Source organism: Talpa europaea (genome assembly GCF_964194135.1).
Source record: "Talpa europaea genome assembly, chromosome: 7".
Classification (NCBI taxonomy): Eukaryota; Metazoa; Chordata; class Mammalia; order Eulipotyphla; family Talpidae; genus Talpa; species Talpa europaea.
The window spans coordinates 23,552,337-23,571,655 of record NC_140074.1 but is presented as its reverse complement, the minus strand read 5'-3'; the positions used below and the strand labels follow the sequence as shown (position 1 = coordinate 23,571,655).

Genomic DNA, 19,319 nt, shown 5'->3' with positions numbered 1-19,319 from the left:
TCAAGGATAACAAAGATTTATATTCATTATTAAAAGCATAAATTTCAAGTAAAAAATATACGCTAATTGTTGATTGATTAATTAATAGATTTTATAGAGATAACCTAATTCTGCCACCTATTACTCGGTTGGGAATTTTGTTTAGTTGAAGTCAGTTATGTGCAGTTTAATGAGTATGTAAATAAAAGTAACTCATAATTCCATTCATATCATACAGTGTTGAATACAATATTAATTACCTTGAATAGCTCTATACACACATTTTTTGCAGTCACAAAATAAGTGTTAATCAAATTGTAGAAATCGTGTTTGGAAAATATTAGAACTTTTCACTAACCCCAAAGGTAACTACTACCTTAATCACTCCCCTCCTTTACTTTATAATTTACCTCTCCTAACATTATGGTTAATTTTAACTGTTTGAACTTTATGGCATCTCTGCAGCAGGTCTTTGTTTGTACCTGGCCTTTCTGGTGTTTGTTATGTGGAATTCATTCATTTTCATTGTTGTATATGGTATTTCTGATCATACCCCAGTTTGTTTATTCACTCTACTGTTGAACTTTTGGTTGCTTCAGTTTGAATTTCTTATAAATTTCAATGAATATTTTTTTCAAGTATTGCGTTGCACAAGTGTAGGCATTTCTTTAATGTATTAGCTTGGAGTGGAATTATTACACCATAGATTATGTTGTTTCTAAGATTTTAATTGATAATGCTATTTTCCAAAATGTTGTACCAATTTGTTGCACACACTAGCAAACCAGGAACATTTTTATTGCTTCTCATCAGTACTTGACATGCTAGTCTTACTTATTTCAGCCATTTTTGTGTGTACATTAAGGTATATCATAGTTTGTTCAATTATGTTCTGTGTTTTCTAATAAGGAGTTAGGTACTTTTTGTAATTGTTGACCATTAGGAATTTATTATTAAATTGCTCAGTTCTCTGTCCATTTTACAAATGAGTTGTCTGTATTTTTTTTACTCACTCGTAGCGAGAAGATCTTGTGTTATATATGAGTCTGTTGTTGGCTATATTCATTGTAGATATGGTTTACTACTCCAATCTATGCCTTTTTGCTTTTCTTAATAGAGTATTTGTTTTAGTCATCTTTCAGTCTTTTATTTAAGTCATCTTAATCTGATATGGTCAGATTTACTATTTTTTTCCTTTATGATGAGAGCTTTTTAGGTTCCATATAATAATTTTTAACCTACTTCACCTTAACTAATTTTTATACTACCCTTCTTTGTTATCTTACTTTTTTGATGTTCATGTCTATGTTTGACATTGATTTTTTTTTAATTTATGCATACAAGACCTGGGGTGTAGGCCAAAGGTATGGGGGAGATGGGGTGAGAAGATTCACCAGAGACAGAGTGGGCAGCAGAACAGGTGGACTGACTGAAATATGCTGCTGAGGGGAGCAGCAGGCAAGACAGGAGAGGTCTGCTGAGCATGTGGGTTAGCTCCCAGGCTGGGGATTGAACTTTGGCTGCCCATAGCTTCATAGTGCTGAGACTTAATCCTTTGCACCACCATGGAGGCCTGGCATTGATATTTTTGCAGATAATGTATGCTAGGAATTAAGTTTAACATTTTTCCCCAATGTGATGTAAATTCAGATATGCATAGACATGTTCTAGGTTTTTGCTTCTGTCTTATTAGTATATATACCTGTATCATGCATGAGATCTCATTACTGTTACTATTTTTAATTATTGCAATAACAATAATAACCTTATCTAATTTTCAAGTGTGCAGCATTATAAATCAATGTCTGTATATACTACACTAAGTTTATCACTTAAAGTCTAATTCTGTCCTTCACCATATATCTGGTCCCTTTTACCATATTTACTTTCCTCATTCCCCCTTGCCTAATTTGTTTTTTTAGTCTAATTGTTTATTTTGTTTTATTTAGTTCTTTTGTTTATGTTTCTTTATATACCAATATGAGTAAAATCACATGGTGTTTATCTTTCTTTTTCTGACTTATTTTCCTAAGAATAACACCCTCAAACTTCATCCATATTGTTGAGAATGGCATGATTTCAACCTTGTTGTAGTTGAGTACTATTCCGTTGTGTATCTATGTAGCCACCTGTTCATGGTCATTTAAGTTGTGCCAACTATTGGCTATTGTAAATAATGCTGCATTGAACATAGGATGCATATATATCTCTTCAAATTAGTGTTTTTGTATTCTTAAAGTAAATACCTAGAAGTGGAATGGCTGACTTGCATGAAATTACTGTTTAAATTTTTTGAAGAATCTCTGCACTGCACCAATTTACATTCCCACAAACAGTTCCCTTCTTTCCTCACCCTTTCCAACACTTACTGTTTCTCGTCTCTGAATAATACCTATTCTCATAGCTGTGAATAATAGCTCATTGTTATTTTGATTGGCAATAATAAAAAGATAATTTTTTGGGCCTCCCTGGTGGCGCAGCGGTTGAGCGCTGGGTTGCGAAGCTGCGCGCAGCCTCTGCGGCGCCGGTTCGTTCCCCAGCTGCTCCCCGGCCACCAGAGGAGGGTCCCACATGGCGCGCAGACCTCTCCTGCCGCCCGCTGCTCCCCTCAGCAGTGTACTTCGATCCTTCTGCTTGCTCTACTCCCCGCTCTGGCTCTGGTGAATTCTCTCACCCTCCCGCGCTTCTGACTGTACCCAGTGCTTGTATAAATAATAAATAAATAAATCTTAAAAAAAAAAAAAAAATTTTTTTTTTCATGTGCTTTTTAGCTCTCTGTCTGTCTCCTTTGGAGAACTCTCTCTCATATTCTCTGCCCATTTTCTTATCTGGTTTGCTTGGGAGTATTTTTTGTAGAGTTTTTTGAGTTCTTCTTATATTTTGGATATTATCCCCTTGTTGGATGTATCATGTGCAGTTATCTTCTGTTAAGTAGGATGTCTTTTTGTTTTGATGATAGTTTTTCTCACAGTCCAGACACGTTTTAGTCATTACTGTTATTTCATTTCTTTTAAAGATTTATTTATCTATACATACAAGAGCTGGGGTACAGGCCACAGATGTGGGGGGTGAGAGGATTCACCAGAGACAGAGCCGGGAACAGAACAGGCAGAGCAACCAAAATATACTGCTGAGGGGAGCAGCAGGCGAGACAGGAGAGGTCTGCTGCACCATATGGGCCACTCCCTGGCAGGCCGGGGGTCGAACTCCTGCTGCAGAGGCTGAGGATTGCTTCACAGTGTATTGTTTAACCACTTTTGCCACCAGGGAGGCCCTACTGTTATTTTATGGTAGTTTTAAATTGACAGTAGGGCAAATCTCTCACCTTGTTGTTTTTCGAGGATTGTTGGTTTCTTGCCTTTCAAAATAGATTTAGAACAAGCTTCTCAAATTAAAAAAAAAAATCCTTTTAATAGGAACCACATCTGTTAAAATTTTTGAGAAGATAATAAAGAGATTTTGAAAGGTAAAAAGAAGACAGAGACCAGGTAGGGACTTCAAGACTTGCGGAACAACATGGATGCTAAGTTCTCTCGGTTTTCATTTTGCCTCATATATACAGGCCTGGATACTGAAGAAACCTGCAACCTGGAAATGCCAATATGTCAGATAATAAAAGCCCCCAATAAAACCTTGTTCTCTTGAGTCTAAAAGAATGGGAAATTGACATCATACTAAGACAGAAAACTTTTTCACAACAATCTCCTTTCTCTAGCCAGACATCACGTGAAGAAATACAACCTTACCTCTTCCTCATCGGTAAAATACTAGTGGGGAGCCTGTACTTTACCTCTCTTCTGAGTATAGAGAGGTATCCCTTTTCACTGCCCCTCCCATTATGGTGGCATTAGAGAAGACCATGTGAGGTACCAGTAGGTGATAACTCCCTCCTATCTATGTCAGTGGAGACCACATGGATCTTGGACATACATCTACATCCAGCAGTGAAGAGGTACTCTTTCCCTTTATACCAGGAGTGATTTCAAAGGCCAAATGTGAAGATAGGGATTTTCATCAGCCTCCTTATGAAAAAAGGCTACCATATATCAATGGGAAGGCTAAGCAGTGGGCAGAAACAAGGGTATACATTCCATCTCCAGCCAAGGTAGTATCAGCAGAGGCCTTTGATGAGCCTGATCTTCTACCCCCATTCAACAGTATCAGAGGAAGCCTGGTAAAACAAGATTTAAATAAGATCCAGAGTTTTGAAGCATAATACCCCAAATATATAAGATACTAGTGAGAATCATTGATCATACCAAGAAACCAATAATGTCTCAGCAAGAATAAAAAAAGACAACAAAGGCAATAATACATGACAAAGATGTGTTGGAGTTATATGACAGGCATTTTAAAGTAGCTGTCATAAAGATGCTGCAACAAGCAGTTATAAACAGGCTTGAAACAAATTTAAAGAAAAAAAAGTACATCTCAAGAAAGAAATACAACGTATCAGCAAAGAAACAGAAGATATAAAAAAAGGACCAAATGGAAATTTTAACCTAACAATGAGATAACTATTTTGTGTTCATACAGAGGCATACATCAGCCCCTATCACACAGTTTGATGTCAAGACCAATGACACCACACATCCACCAAAAGGGAAAGAAAGGTTGATTACTTAGAATAGAGTATGTAGAAATGGATCCACAAGTATGAATAAGTGCTATAGCAGTTCAGTAGAAATAGTGTTGAAGCAATTGGTTGTCTCTAGGCCAAAAATAAGCCGATACCTAAACCTCATCTTATAATGTAAAAATTAAGTTAATCAGTTACATTAAATTACAAATTTTTTTAAATAAACATTTGTGCTTTATTTATTTATTTATTTATTTATTTATTTATTTATTTATTTATTTTAATTTATACAAGTACTGGTTACAGTCAGAAGCACAGGAGGGTGAGAGAATTCACCAGAGCCAGAGCAAGGAGCAGAACAGGCAGAAGGACCGAAGTACACTGCTGAGGGAGCAGCGGGCGGCAGGAGAGGTCTGCGCGCCATGTGGGACCCTCCACCAGTAGCCGGGGAGCAGCCGAGGATTGAACTGGCACTGCAGAGGCTGCAGGCAGCTTCGCAACCCAGTGTTCAACCACTGCGCCACCGGGGAGGCCCTAAATTACAAAATTTAAAAGGACACATAAGCAAATCTTTGGGATTTAGGACTTATCCAAGAGCTTTATACATGATCCTTAAAAAGAAAATGTCAGTAAATTAACTTACACAAAATTACGAACTTCTATTTTGCAAAAGACTTTGTTGCATGGATAAAAAGACATCCTACAAACTAGGAGAAAGTATTTACAAATGATATACCTTGCAGAGGACTCATGAGTATATAAAAATTTCCTCAAATTAAAAATTTTCTCAAATCTCAGAAGTAAAAAATATCAAGCAATATAGTTAGAAAATGGGCAAAAGACATTAATAGACATTTTACTGAAAAGGATAAAAGAAGGGAAAATTATCACATATAAAGATCTTTAACATCACTAACTGTTAAGGAAATGCAGATTAAGACCATGATGAGATATACCTTAACTAGAATAGCTAAAATTAAAAAAAAAAGTGATGATATCAAATGATGGCAAGATGCAGAGAAACTGGATCTTTCCTACACTGCTGGTGTAAATGTGAGTTCTTGCTATTGTAGAATTTTATTATGCAGGTTTTTAAGACTTCATAAATTACTGTTCTTAAGTAAATACACATTATGTTGGGTTACTTGATGTTATTGAATAATAAATTAATTTTTATGTAACTTTTAATTTTAGGAATATTTTCATTACAAGATTCCAAAAAAATCAACTTTTTCAAAGAAGAATGGTAACATTCAAAAGAATTCCTATACAGCAGTTCCTAACAGAGGTAAGAATGCATTTGAAATCAACAGTGTCTTTCTAATTTAATATGATTTTTAAAATATCAACAATTTTTATATTGTTAACAGAGAAAAGTAGAAAAATATTATCAGCTTTTTTTGTATAGTTAACAGGGAAAGGTGGAAAAATGTAACTGCCCAGAAATCAAATAGCAGTATTATTTTATTACGAGAACGGATCATAGCCTTGCAACAACAAATCAGTGTACTTCAGAATTCCAAAAAAGCAGCGGAATTGTCTGTTAAAGAATACAAGGAAGTCAATGAAAAGCTCCTTCATCAGCAGCAGGTATCTGATCAACGATTTCAGACAAGCAGGCAGACAATAAAGGTAATGGGAACTTTACAAATAAATAGACGATGTTCTAATAAAAATTATAAAAATGAATATTTTGCTTTACAAATATTTGACTCCTATTGTTTTGGACTTGTCTATGACCTAAAATATAAATTCCCATGCACTAATTAATGTCAGAAGATCAATACCTGGATTTTTTAATTTTAATTTTTATTTATTTATATATTTTATTTTTTAATTTCATTTTTATTTTTTTTTCTTTTTTTTATTAGATAATAAATTTTATTGTTATATTCCCCATACAATTGCAGCCCCCCCATTCTGAACCCAATCCCTCCCCTCCCGCCCCCGCCCCCCTAAAAGTGTCTCTGGTTCATAGTTTTTTGTTGATTTTGATTTTCACTTTCTTATAGTTATTCATTTTCCTGATCCCTTATTTAAGTTTTCTAGATTCCTGCTATGAGTGAGACCATCCGGTATTTTTCTTTTTCTTTTTGGCTTATTTCGCTGAGCATGATCCCTTCCAGCGCCATCCATGTTGCTGCAAATTGCATGTGTTTATCTTTTTTGAATGCTGAGTAATATTCCATGGTATATATGTACCACATCTTCTAGATCCAGTCATCTATTTTTGGGCATTTGGGTTGTTTCCAAAGCTTAGCTAGTGTAAACAGTCCTGCTATAAACATAGGGGTGCGGGTGTTCTTTGGAATTGATGTTTCTGTGTCCTTTGGGTAAATACCTAGGAGTGGAATTGCTGGATCATATGGAAGCTCTATGTTTAGTAGGTCCAGAAATCTCCACACAGCTTTCCACAGTGGTTGGACCAGTTTGCACTCCCACCAACAGTGCAGAAGAGTTCCTTTTTCTCCACACCCTCGACAACATTTGTTGTTGCTAGTTTTTTTAATATGTGCCATTCTCACTGGTGTAAGATGGTATCTCATGGTAGTTTTGATTTGCATTTCCCTGATGACAAGTGATGTTGAACATTTTTTCATATGCCTGTTGGCCATTTGCATTTCCTCTTCAGAGAAGTTTCTTTTTAGCTCTTCTGCCCATTTTTTGACTGGATTATTTTCTTTCTTGTTGTTGAGTCTCATCAGCTCTTTGCAGATTTTTGTGATCAGTCCTTTATCATTAGTGTTGGGTGCAAAAATGTTCTCCCAGTTGGTGGGGTTTCTCTTTGTTTTTGTTATTGTCTCTTTTGCTGTGCAGAAGCGCTTTAATTTGATGTAGTCCCAGCTGTTTATCTTTGTCTTCACTATCACTGCTTTGGGTGATGTGTCTATAAAGATGTCTTTGATATGCAAATCACGTAGTGTTTCACCTATATTTCCTTCTATATATTTTATGGTTTCAGGTCTTATGTCTAGTTCTTTAATCCATTTTGAGTTAATTTTTGTGTATGGTGTGAGGTAGTGGTCAAGCTTCATTCTTTTGCATGTAGCGACCCAGTTTTCCCAGCACCATTTATTGAACAAACTTTCCTTGCTCCAATGCATAGTCTTTGCTCCTTTGTCAAAGATTAGTTGACCATAAATCTGTGGGTTTATTTCTGGATTTTCTATTCGATTCCATTGGTCTGTATGTCTGTTCTTGTTCCAATACCATGCAGTTTTGATGATTATGGCTTTGTAGTATAGTTTGAAGTCTGGGAGTGTGATGCCTCCATTCCCTTCTTTTTTTTTCAGGAGAGCTTTGGCTATTCGGGGTTTTTTGTGATTCCATATGAATTTCATCAATAATTGTTCTATTTCTTTGAAGAATGACATTGAAATTTTGATTGGAATAGCATTGAATCTGTATATTGCTTTTGGAAGGATGGCCATTTTAATAATGTTTATTCTTCCAATCCATGAGCAGGGGATGTCTCTCCATTTTTGTGTCTTCTTCTATTTCTTTTAACAGTGTTTTATAGTTTTCTTTGTATAGGTCCTTTACCTCTTTTGTTAGATTTATTCCCAAATATTTGATTTTTTTTGTTTCAATAACAAAAGGGATGGTTTTTTTGATTTCTTCTTCTTCAGATTTATTGTTTGTGTATAGGAAGGCTACTGACTTTTGCGTGTTGATTTTGTATCCTGCCACTTTACTGAACTGATTGATGAGTTGAATTAGCTTTTCTGTGGAGTTTTTGGGGTTCTCTATGTATAATATCATATCGTTTGCAAATAGTGATAGTTTGACTTCTTCTTTTCCTATTTGGATTCCTTGGATGTCTTTCTTTTGTCTTATTGCCCTGGCTAGGACTTCCAGTATTATATTGAAAAGCAGTGGTGAGAGTGGACACCCTTGTCTTGTTCCAGATCTTAATGGAATTGCTTTCAGCTTTTCACCATTGAGAATGATACTGGCTGTTGGCTTGTCATAGATGGCCTTTATGATGTTAAGTAAGGTATGTTCCTTGTATCCCAAGAATTTCAAGGGCTTTTATCATGAATGGGTGTTGCACTTTGTCGAAAGCTTTCTCAGCATCTATTGATATTATCATATGGTTTTTATATTTCTTTTTGTTGATGTGTTGGATGACGTTGATTGATTTTCGGATGTTAAACCATCCTTGTGTCCCTGGAATGAATCCTACTTGGTCGTGGTGAATTATCTTATGGATACATTGTTGGATTCTGATGGCTAAAATTTTATTGAGGATTTTTGCATCAGTGTTCATTAGGGAGATTGGCCTGTAGTTTTCCTTTTTTGTGTTGTCCTTGTTAGGTTTTGGTATTAGTGTAATGTTGGCTTCATAGAACGTGTTTGGTATTGTCCCTTCCTTCTCAATTTTTTGGAAGAGTTTGTGAAGGATAGGCACTAATTCGTCTCTGAATGTTTGGTAGAATTCATTTCTAAATCCATCAGGTCCTGGGCTTTTGTTTTTGGGGAGGTTTTTGATTACCATTTCAATTTCGCTAATTGTAATTGGTCTGTTTAGGTGTTCTATTTCTTCTTTATCTAGCTTTGGGTGATTGTAGAGTTGTAGGAATTTGTCCATCTCCTCTAGATTGTTAAACTTGTTTCCATATAACTGTTCATAGTAGTTACTGATTATTCTTTTGATTTCTGCTGTGTCCGTTGTGATTTCTCCTCTTTCATTGATGATCCTGTTTATTTGTGCTTTCTCCCTTTTTTCCTTTGTGAGCCTGGCTAGGGGTTTGTCTATTTTATTGATTTTTTCAAAGAACCAGCTCTTGGTTTCATTGATCTTTTGGATTGTTTTTTTAGTTTCAATTTCATTTATTTCTGCTTTGGTTTTTATTATTTCTTTTCTTCTACTGGTTTTGGGGTTTTTTTGTTGTTCTTTTTCTAGATCTTTGAGCTTCGAGATTAGGTTGTTTCTTTGAGTTCTTTCTTGTTTCTTGATGTGAGCTTCTATTGCTATATATTTTCCTCTTATTACTGCTTTTGCTGCATCCCATACATTTAGGATATTGGTGTCCTCCTTGTCGTTCAATTCAAAGAATTTTTTAATTTCTTCTTTGATCTCCTCATTAGTCCAGTGGTCTTCCAGTAGTGTGGTTTTTAATCTCCATGAGGTAGGAAAGTTCCTTGCCTTCTTTTTATGGTTTATTTCTAGTTTGATGCCTTCATGGTCAGAAAAGATGGTTGATATGATTTCAATCTTGGTGTATCTGTTGATGTTTGTCTTGTGCCCCAGTATGTGATCGATCCTGGAGAATGATCCGTGTGCGCTTGAGAAAAATGTGTACTCCGTTTTTTTGGGGTTTAGTGTTCTATAGATGTCTGTTAAGCCCAATTGCTCTAGGTCCTTATTTAGAGCTTTGGTTTCTTTACTTATTTTTTGTCTTGTTGATCTATCCATTGTTGATAGTGGTGTGTTGAAGTCTTCCACTACGTATGTGTTTTCTCTGATGTCTGTTTTCAGAGAGGACAACAGTTGTCTGATATATTTTGGTGCTCCTTCGTTTGGTGAATATATGTTAATGAGTGTTATTTCTTCTTGAAGTATTGTCCCCTTGATCATAATGTAGTGACCATTGGGGTCTCTTTTTATCTTTTTGAGTTTGAAATCTGTTTTATCTGATATAAGTATAGCTGTTCCTGCTTTCTTTTTTGGTCCATTTGCTTGTAGGATTGTTTTCCATCCTTTAACTTTGAGCCTATTTTTATCTTTTGTAGCTAAATGTGTTTCCTGGAGACAGCAAAAGGTTGGATTTTGTTTCTTAATCCAGGCTGCAACTCTGTGTCTTTTTATTGAAGAGTTTAGTCCATTTACATTTAGAGTTAATATTGATATGTTAACATCTGTATTTGCCATTGTGTTTGTCTTTCCTTTGATTTTATTTATTTATTCTTTTAATAACTTTTTTTGACCTTCTTTCATTGTTATATTAATAAAACAAATATATTACTAGCATTCCTTTTTCACTTAGTTCTCAATATTTTCATATGTTCTTTATTGTGTGGCATTTTGAGATGGGTCCTTTAGTAGAAAATTAGGTTTAGAAGTGGTTCTGAGGGAGGGGCCCTCACAAAGAAGGGCCTAGTGCCATTATCAGAAAAGGAAACACTTGCTCTCTTCAGCATAGGGAAACAGCATAAAAAGCAGTTGTCTGCAAGCCAAAAGGAGAGCTCTCACCAGTGTTTGACCCTACTGGCATTGGACCTCATACTGCCAGCCTCTATAATTATGAGAATTTAATAGCTTTTGTTTATATCACCCAGTCTATGTTGGTTTTGGCTTTGTATTTTTTTTTTTAACAGAAACCTGAGCTAACTCATAGTTGGTCCCAGGAGTTGAGTGCTGTTGTAACAGACACCTGAAAATGTGGACGCAACTTTGAAACTGGATAATGGGTAGATGTTGCAAGAGTTTTAGTGTGAAGACTATAAATGTGGACATTAGGGGTATTCTGGAGAGGTCACAAATTGAAATAAGGAACGTGATATATTTCTTATTATAAAGTGTCAACGAACTTGCTTGAACTGTGTTCTGTTTGTGGAATGTAGAACTTTTGAGCCATAAAATTGTATATATTTTTTACTAGAGCTTTATTTTTGGCAACTTTAGGTTCACAGCAAAATTAAGAGGAAAGTACAGAGATTTCTCATATATCCCTGGCCACCACACATACACAGTTTCTTTCATTATTATAACCCTCACTAGAGAGGTACACATATTCCAGTGGATGAACCTACAGTGACATATCATAATTATCCAAAGTTCATCATTTACACTATGGTTCACTCTTCTTTTGTACATTCTTTGGGTTTAGATATATGTATAATTGCATGTATGCATGTATCTATTATTATGGTATGACCCAGTATTTTTACTGCTCTAAAAATCTAATGTGCTTGTCTTATTCATCCCTCCCCATCAACATGTGGGAAACAGTGATCTATTCACTATTTCCATAGTTTTCCTCTTCTAAAATGTAAAGGTGTTGAGATCATACATTAAGTAGGCTTTTCAGATTGGCTTCATTCACTTACTAATATAATTTAAGTTTCCTCTATGTCTTTAATGACTCAGTAACTCCATTTTAGTACTGAATAAATTGCATTGTCTGGATGTAGCACAGATTACTTCTCTATTCACTTACTAAAAGACATCTTGATTGCTTCCATGTTTTGATGATTATGAATAATACTACTGTAAACATCTGTGTGGAAGTTTTTGAATGTTTCCACTCCTTTGGGTAAATGCCAAGGAGCATGATTTGGATCATCTGCTAAGATTATGTTTAGTTTTGTAAGAAATCAGCTAACTGGCTTCCAAAGTGACTGCTCCATTTTGCATTCCCACCAGAAATGAATGAGATTTCTTATTGCTACACTTCCTGGCCAGGATTTGGTGGTGTCATTTTTCTGGATTTTGGCCATTCATGTAGGCATGTGTCTTATTTTAATTTGCATTTCCCTGATGACATAAAATGCAGAACATGTTCTTTTGTGCTTACTTGCTGTTTATCTCCTTTGGAAAGGTGTCTGTTGAGACCTCTTGCCCATTTTTTAATTGACTTGTTTTCTTATTGAAGAGTTTTAAGAGTTCTTTGTATATTTTCAATGGCAGTTGTGTATCAGATATGTCTTTTGCAGATATTTTCTTCAAGACTATGGTAAAATGGGTCTTATCATTGTCTTTCACAGAATAGAAGTTTTTTACTTTAATGAAGTTCAGCTTATCAGGTTTTTTTTAATGGATCTTACCTTTGATGTTGTATCTAAACAGTGATTGCCATACCCACATGTCATTTTGAGATACCCTTGTGTTATCTTCTAAGAGTTTTTTAGTTCTTCATTTTACTCTTAGGTCTGTGATCCATTCTGAGTTAATTTTTGTGAAGGATGTAAATCTGTCTAGAAGTCAATTTACAACTTATTAATAGTAAACAGGCAGAGCTACAGAGAGAATTATTGAACTAAAAAATCAGGCTATATGGAATTTAGCATTAAGAAATATGGAGATAACAAATATGAAATACAGAATAAGACTTTTAAGAAGAGAAAGTATGTAAATTCCAAAGAAAAGTGAAAAAGAAAATTTGAAAAAATGAACCAAAAGCAGTATAGTCTAAAATTAATCACTATATCTGTCCTTATATGGTGATATTCCCTCCTGCATCTTACATATTGTTACTTGAAATAACAAAGGTCAAATGTTTTAGTTCCAGACTATTTTTATATAACAAAATGAATATAAATGCATTTATTTATTTATAGTTACCTATTCTAAAGATTGTATTTTATGGGCCTGCCTGGTGGCGCAGTGGTAGAGCGCTGGGTTGTGAAGCTAACTGCAGCTTCTGCAGCGCCGGTTTGATCCCTGTCTGCTCCCCAGCCACCAGAGGAGGGTCCCACATGGCGCACAGACCTCTCCTGCCACCCACTGCTCCCCTCAGCAGTGTACCTCAGTCCTTCTGCCTGCTCTGCTCCCTGCTCTGGCTCTGGTGAATTCTCTCACCCTCCCACGCCTCTGACTGTACCTGGTACTTGTATAAATAAATAAATAAATCTTTCTTAATAAAGAAAGAAAGAAAGAAAGAAAGAAAGAAAGAAAGAAAGAAAGAAAGAAAGAAAGAAAGAAAGAAAGGAAGAAAGGAAGAAAGGAAGAAAGGAAGAAAGGAAGAAAGGAAGAAAGGAAGAAAGGAAGAAAGAAAGAAAGATTATATTTTACAATTTCGATTCTTAGTTTGGTTTAGTAGGATTTATTTTATTATTATTATTTTTTTAATTTTCTTTTTTTTTTTTAAAGATTTATTTATTTATTTGTTTGTTTATACAAGCATTGGTTACAGTCAGAAGCACGGGAGGGCGAGAGAATCCACCAGAGCCAGAGCGGGGAGCAGAGCAGGCAGAAGGACTGAGGTACACTGCTGAGGGGAGCAGCGGGCGGCAGGAGAGGTCTGCGCGCCATGCGGGACCCTCCTCCAGTGGCCGGGAGCAGCCGGGGATCGAACCGGCGCCGCAGAGGCCGCGGGCAGCTTCGCAACCCAGCGCTCAACCGCTGCGCCACCAGGGAGGCCCTATTATTATTATTTTTTAAAGATTTATTTATTTATACAAGAACCAGGGTACAGGCCAGATTTGTGGGAGGGTGAGAGGATTCACCAGAGACAGAGTGGGGAACAGAATAGGCAGGCTGACAAAATACACTGCTGAGGGGAGCAGCGGGCGAGACAGGAGAGATCTGCTTCGCCATGTGGGATTCCCATCCAGCCGGCCAGGCTTGAACCCATGCTGCAGAGGCTGCGGATAGCTTCTCAGTGCAGCACTCAACCACCTGTGCAACCAGGGAGGCCTCAGGATTTATTTTCTGTATCAGTTTTTGAATACTGTATTTTGGGAGCATTCGTTCAGACTGTTTTCTGTTTAATATGTATACTAATTTTGAGAGTTAGTGATTCTTGACACACATATCCATGTAGGGTAAAGTCACAGACTTATATATACTCAGCAGAGAGAGTTGAGAATTTTTTTCTGGGCTATTGTTTATTGAGGTAAAGTATGTTTACATCTTTGTATCTGCTCTGGGAGTTATAGATTCAAACTTCTACAAGTATATACTTTCACACCCTGCCCACCACCAGAGCCCAAATAGTCCTCCGCCATGTTCCATGGGCTCCTTCCCTCAATCACTCCAACCCATCCCCATCTGGTTGCCTTAGTTTTGCAATCAGATGTTAACAGTTTATTGTTGGTTTGGTTTTGACTGATCCCTTGTTATGGTTGTTTATTTTATTTACTCTTTCTAGGAAAAATTTCAAGTTTTACTATGAATTATTTTTTAGTCTTTAAAAATAAAGAAATGCTCTAGAAATACCCCCAGAAATTAAGATACATAGGTCCGTATTTTAACAAAATAACACTTTGTAATAATAATTATAATATGCTTAAAATTTAGTGTATGAACTAAGTGTGGATTTAGGCGATAAAATTATACAAAAATTGAATCCATAGTGGTAGTATCTTATTTACTTGCTTTTATCTCTTTCAACAATGCTATTGACATCAGTACTTATATATTCGATCTTTATTTTCTAGTGTTATTCTGTAATACTTCAATGTACCTAATTAAAAAAAAATCATCTCTTCTTGTCAAGTTTATTGTATTATACATCTTTAAAATTCTCTATAGACTCTTTGCAAGAGTCATATTCATGTTTAATTTGTTACCATAACTGCCTTAAAATGTCCTGTAATAACTGTTCTTTCAGCTGTTAACTGGTAGGAGTAATATAATTAATGTTAACGAAATATATTAGCTTATCATATTGTTCCTTTGCAGATGACTTTGAAAACTGCATCATTCTACTTTACTATAGAAGACATTTCAGTTGATTCTCTGTCACCACAAACTAATCATGTACAAGCAAAACAAAACAAAATAAATTTTCCTTATACTGTATCTTCCACAGTATTTCTTCAAAATCATTTTGAATCTTTATCCCCTTAAATCAACTCTACAACAAATTTCTGATTTTTTTCCTCTCCAGTTTTTTCTTTGTTTTGAAGGTTCAAATATGTCTTCTATTATTTTTCTTTATTTTTTTCTCACTATCATTCATTATATCCTTTGATTCTTCCTTCCCCTTCCCGCTTAACCTCAGAGACTTCACTTTTATTAGTGCCCACTAGTTTTTATAATTACTTTACTTTGTCAGATTATTCAGTTAAATTTCTACTATATGTCATCCTTTGCTTTTTTTTTTTTTTATAGAGGCATGTTTTCTTCTTTCTTCTTTCTTTCTTTTCTTTTCTTTCTTTTCTTTCTTTCTTTCTTTCTTTCTTTCTTTCTTTCTTTCTTTCTTTCTTTCTTTCTTTCTTTCTTTCTTTCTTTCTTTCTTTCTTTCTTTCTTTCTTTCTTTCTTTCTTTCTTTCTTCTTTCTTTCTTTCTTTCTTTCTTTCTTCTTTCTTTCTTCCTTCCTTCTCCTTCCTTCTTCCTTCCTTCCTTCCTTCCTTCTTCCTTCCTTCCTTCCTTCCTTCCTTCCTTCCTTCCTTCCTTCCTTCCTTCCTTCCTTCCTTCCTTCCTTCCTTCCTTCCTTCCTTCCTTCCTTCCTTCCTTCCTTCCTTCCTTCCTTCCTTCCTTCCTTCCTTCCTTCCTTCCTTCCTTCCTTCCTTCCTTCCTTCCTTCCTTCCTTCCTTCCTTCCTTTCTCCTTCCTTCCTTCCTTCCTTCCTTCCTTCCTTCCTTCCTTCCTTCCTTCCTTCCTTCCTTCCTTCCTTCCTTCCTTCCTTCCTTCCTTCCTTCCTTCCTTCCTTCTTCCTTCCTTCCTTCCTTCCTTCCTTCCTTCCTTCCTTCCTTCCTTCCTTCCTTCCTTCCTTCCTTCCTTCCTTCCTTCCTTCCTTCCTTCCTTCCTTCCTTCCTTCCTTCCTTCCTTCCTTCCTTCCTTCCTTCCTTCCTTCCTTCCTTCCTTCCTTCCTTCCTTCCTTCCTTCCTTCCTTCCTTCCTTCCTTCCTTCTTCCTTCCTTCCTTCCTTCCTTCCTTCCTTCCTTCCTTCCTTCCTTCCTTCCTTCCTTCCTTCCTTCCTTCCTTCCTTCCTTCCTTCCTTCCTCCTTCCTTCCTTCCTTCCTTCCTTCCTTCCTTCCTTCCTTCCTTCCTTCCTTCCTTCCTTCCTTCCTTCCTTCCTTCCTTCCTTCCTTCCTTCCCTCCTTCCTTCCTTCCTTCCTTCCTTCCTCCTTCCTTCCTTCCTTCCTTCCTTCCTTCCTTCCTTCCTTCCTTCCTTCCTTCCTTCTTCCTTCCTTCCTTCCTTCCTTCCTTCCTTCCTTCCTTCCTTCCTTCCTTCCTTCCTTCCTTCCTCCTTCCTTCCTTCCTTCCTTCCTTCCTTCCTTCCTTCCTTCCTTCCTTCCTTCCTTCCTTCCTTCCTTCCTTCCTTCCTTCCTTCCTTCCTTCCTTCCTTCCTTCCTTCCTTCCTTCCTTCCTTCCTTCCTTCCTTCCTTCCTTCCTTCCTTCCTTCCTTCCTTCCTTCCTTCCTTCCTTCCTTCCTTCCTTCCTTCCTTCCTTCCTTCCTTCCTTCCTTCCTTCCTTCCTTCCTTCCTTCCTTCCTTCCTTCCTTCCTTCCTTCCTTCCTTCCTTCCTTCCTTCCTTCCTTCCTTCCTTCCTTCCTTCCTTCCTTCCTTCCTTCCTTCCTTCCTTCCTTCCTTCCTTCCTTCCTTCCTTCCTTCCTTCCTTCCTTCCTTCCTTCCTTCCTTCCTTCCTTCCTTCCTTCCTTCCTTCCTTCCTTCCTTCCTTCCTTCCTTCCTTCCTTCCTTCCTTCCTTCCTTCCTTCCTTCCTTCCTTCCTTCCTTCCTTCCTTCCTTCCTTCCTTCCTTCCTTCCTTCCTTCCTTCCTTCCTCTTCCTTCCTTCCTTCCTTCCTTCCTTCCTTCCTTCCTTCCTTCCTTCCTTCCTTCCTTCCTTCCTTCCTTCCTTCCTTCCTTCCTTCCTTCCTTCCTTCCTTCCTTCCTTCCTTCCTTCCTTCCTTCCTTCCTTCCTTCCTTCCTTCCTTCCTTCCTTCCTTCCTTCCTTCCTTCCTTCCTTCCTTCCTTCCTTCCTTCCTTCCTTCTTTCTTTCCTTCTTTCTTTCTTTCTTGTCAGAAGTGCGGGAGGGTGAGAGAATTCACCAGAGTCAGAGCGGGAAGCAGAGCAGGCAGAAGGACCGAAGTACACTGCTGAGGGGAGCAGCGGGCGGCAGGAGAGGTCTGCGCGCCATGCGGGACCCTCCTCTGGTGGCCGGGGAGCAGCCGGGGATCGAACCGGCGCCGCAGAGGCCGCGGGCAGCTTCGCAACCCAGCGCTCAACCGCTGCGCCACCGGTGAGGCCCCTCCTTTGCTTTTGCTATACATAATTCCCTCAAACCCTTTTTATTTTCCTGCAACCGGCAGCATTTTGTCTTTCTTTATAGCTGAATAGTATTCCATAGTGTGGATATGCTACATCTTCTTAATCCAGTCCTCTGTTTCTGTGTCCTAGATATTAATAGTGCTGTAATATATATTGTAGAACATAAAGTTTTTTGAGTTGTTGGTTTCATATTTTTCAGATAGATACCCAAGAATGGGATTGCTCGGTATATAGTATTTTTATTTTTAGGTTTTTAATGTAAATTTAGATTGCTTTCCAAAATGGTTGTACAGGTTTACATTCCCACTAATGGTGCGCAATAGGATTTCTCTTTCACCATATTCTTTCCAGATATTGCTGTTGGGAGTCTTTTTAATATGTGTAATTCTCATGTGGGTAAATGATATCTCATTGTGGTTTGACTTGTATCTTCCTTATTAAAAGTAGCAATGAACACTTTTCCCTATATCTGTTCACCTTCTGTATATCTGTTGGCCTTTTAGATATCCTATTTGGTTAGTTGTGTGCTGCCCATTTATTAATAGAGCTTTTTTTCTTTTTAAATTGTTTCAAGTTTTTGTATATATTGCATTTTTACCCCTTGTCAGTTGTGTAATGTATAAATATTATCTTCCATTCAGTAGAATCTCTTTTTAATTTACTTATATTTTCTTTTGCTATATAAATGATTTTTAATTTAAGATAATCTCAATTGTATATTTTTGCTTTTATTTCCCTTGTTGAGGCTCTAAAATCATCTTTGTCATTGATGTCATGGAATATTTCACCAATTATTTATTTTATATAATGTATTGTTGCAGGTCTTATATCTATGTCTTTAATCCATTTGGCATTTAATTGGGGGCATAGACTTAGAGAGTTATCCAACTTAATTTTTTCACATGTGGCTTTCCATTTCCTAAGCACTATTTGTTAAAGCAACTCTCCTTTCTCCATTGTGTAGTCATAGCTCCCTTATCATTAACTGAGTATTAACATCTATGTAGAATTATTTCTACACTTTTGATTCTGTTCTTTTGGTCCATACGTCTATTTATACCAGTACCATATTGTTTTAAATACTGTTACTTTTTTGGATAACTTAAGTCCCATAACATGTTGCCTCTTTTTCTCTTTTTTCTCAGGACTGCTTTTGCTATTCAAGGTCTTTTATGGTTACATATAATTTTACTATTTTTTGTTAAGTTTCTTCAAGGAATATAGTTGGTATTTCAGTTGGGACTGTGTTGAATTTATATATTTCAACACTATATATATATATATATATATATATATATAAATAAAAGTCCTTTTGATTATACTGATTCTGCCTGTCAATGAGCATAGAATGTCTTTCCATCTTCTTATCTCATATTATAAATCTTTCAATAATATATGAAACATAAAATTAGTATATAATATATAGTTTTCATTGTATAAGTCCTTCACCTCCTTAGGTTAATTTCTGGGCATTTGATTCTTTGTGAAGAAAATATGAATGAAATAATTTTCTTATTTTCCTTTTCTTGTTTGTATATAAAAATGCAACCAATTTTCATAAGTTGATTTTTTTAACATACCACTTTGCTATATTTATTTATTATTTCGAATAGGTTTTTAGTGGAGTCTTCAGAGATTTTTATATATAATATATTGTCTGTAAATAATGATAGATTCACTTCTTTTCTAACCAAATTCCTTTTATTTCATGTTGTCTGATTGGTCTAGCTAAAACTTACTTTTAATTCTAAAGAAAACTAGTGGTGACACTGTGTGTCCTCATCTTGTCCCTGATCTTAAAGGGAAATCTTCCCTCTTATCATTGTTAAGTATTGGCTATTGAATTTTAATATATAAACTTTATTTTATTAAAGTAGATTCTT

The 19,319-nt window shown here is 36.4% G+C and overlaps 1 protein-coding gene across 1 annotated transcript in view; it reads left to right on the top strand.

The window, feature by feature from the left end:
• Nucleotides 1–19,319, top strand: part of CNTLN (centlein) — a gene marked incomplete at its 5' end in the record, with an annotated part of 238,450 nt that overhangs the window by 160,566 nt on the left and 58,565 nt on the right. The window contains 2 exons of the mRNA XM_084239276.1: nt 5,753–5,846; nt 5,967–6,190. Of these exons, the coding sequence (XP_084095402.1) occupies nt 5,753–5,846; nt 5,967–6,190 (318 nt within the window). The remainder of the gene's footprint in view (nt 1–5,752; nt 5,847–5,966; nt 6,191–19,319) is intronic.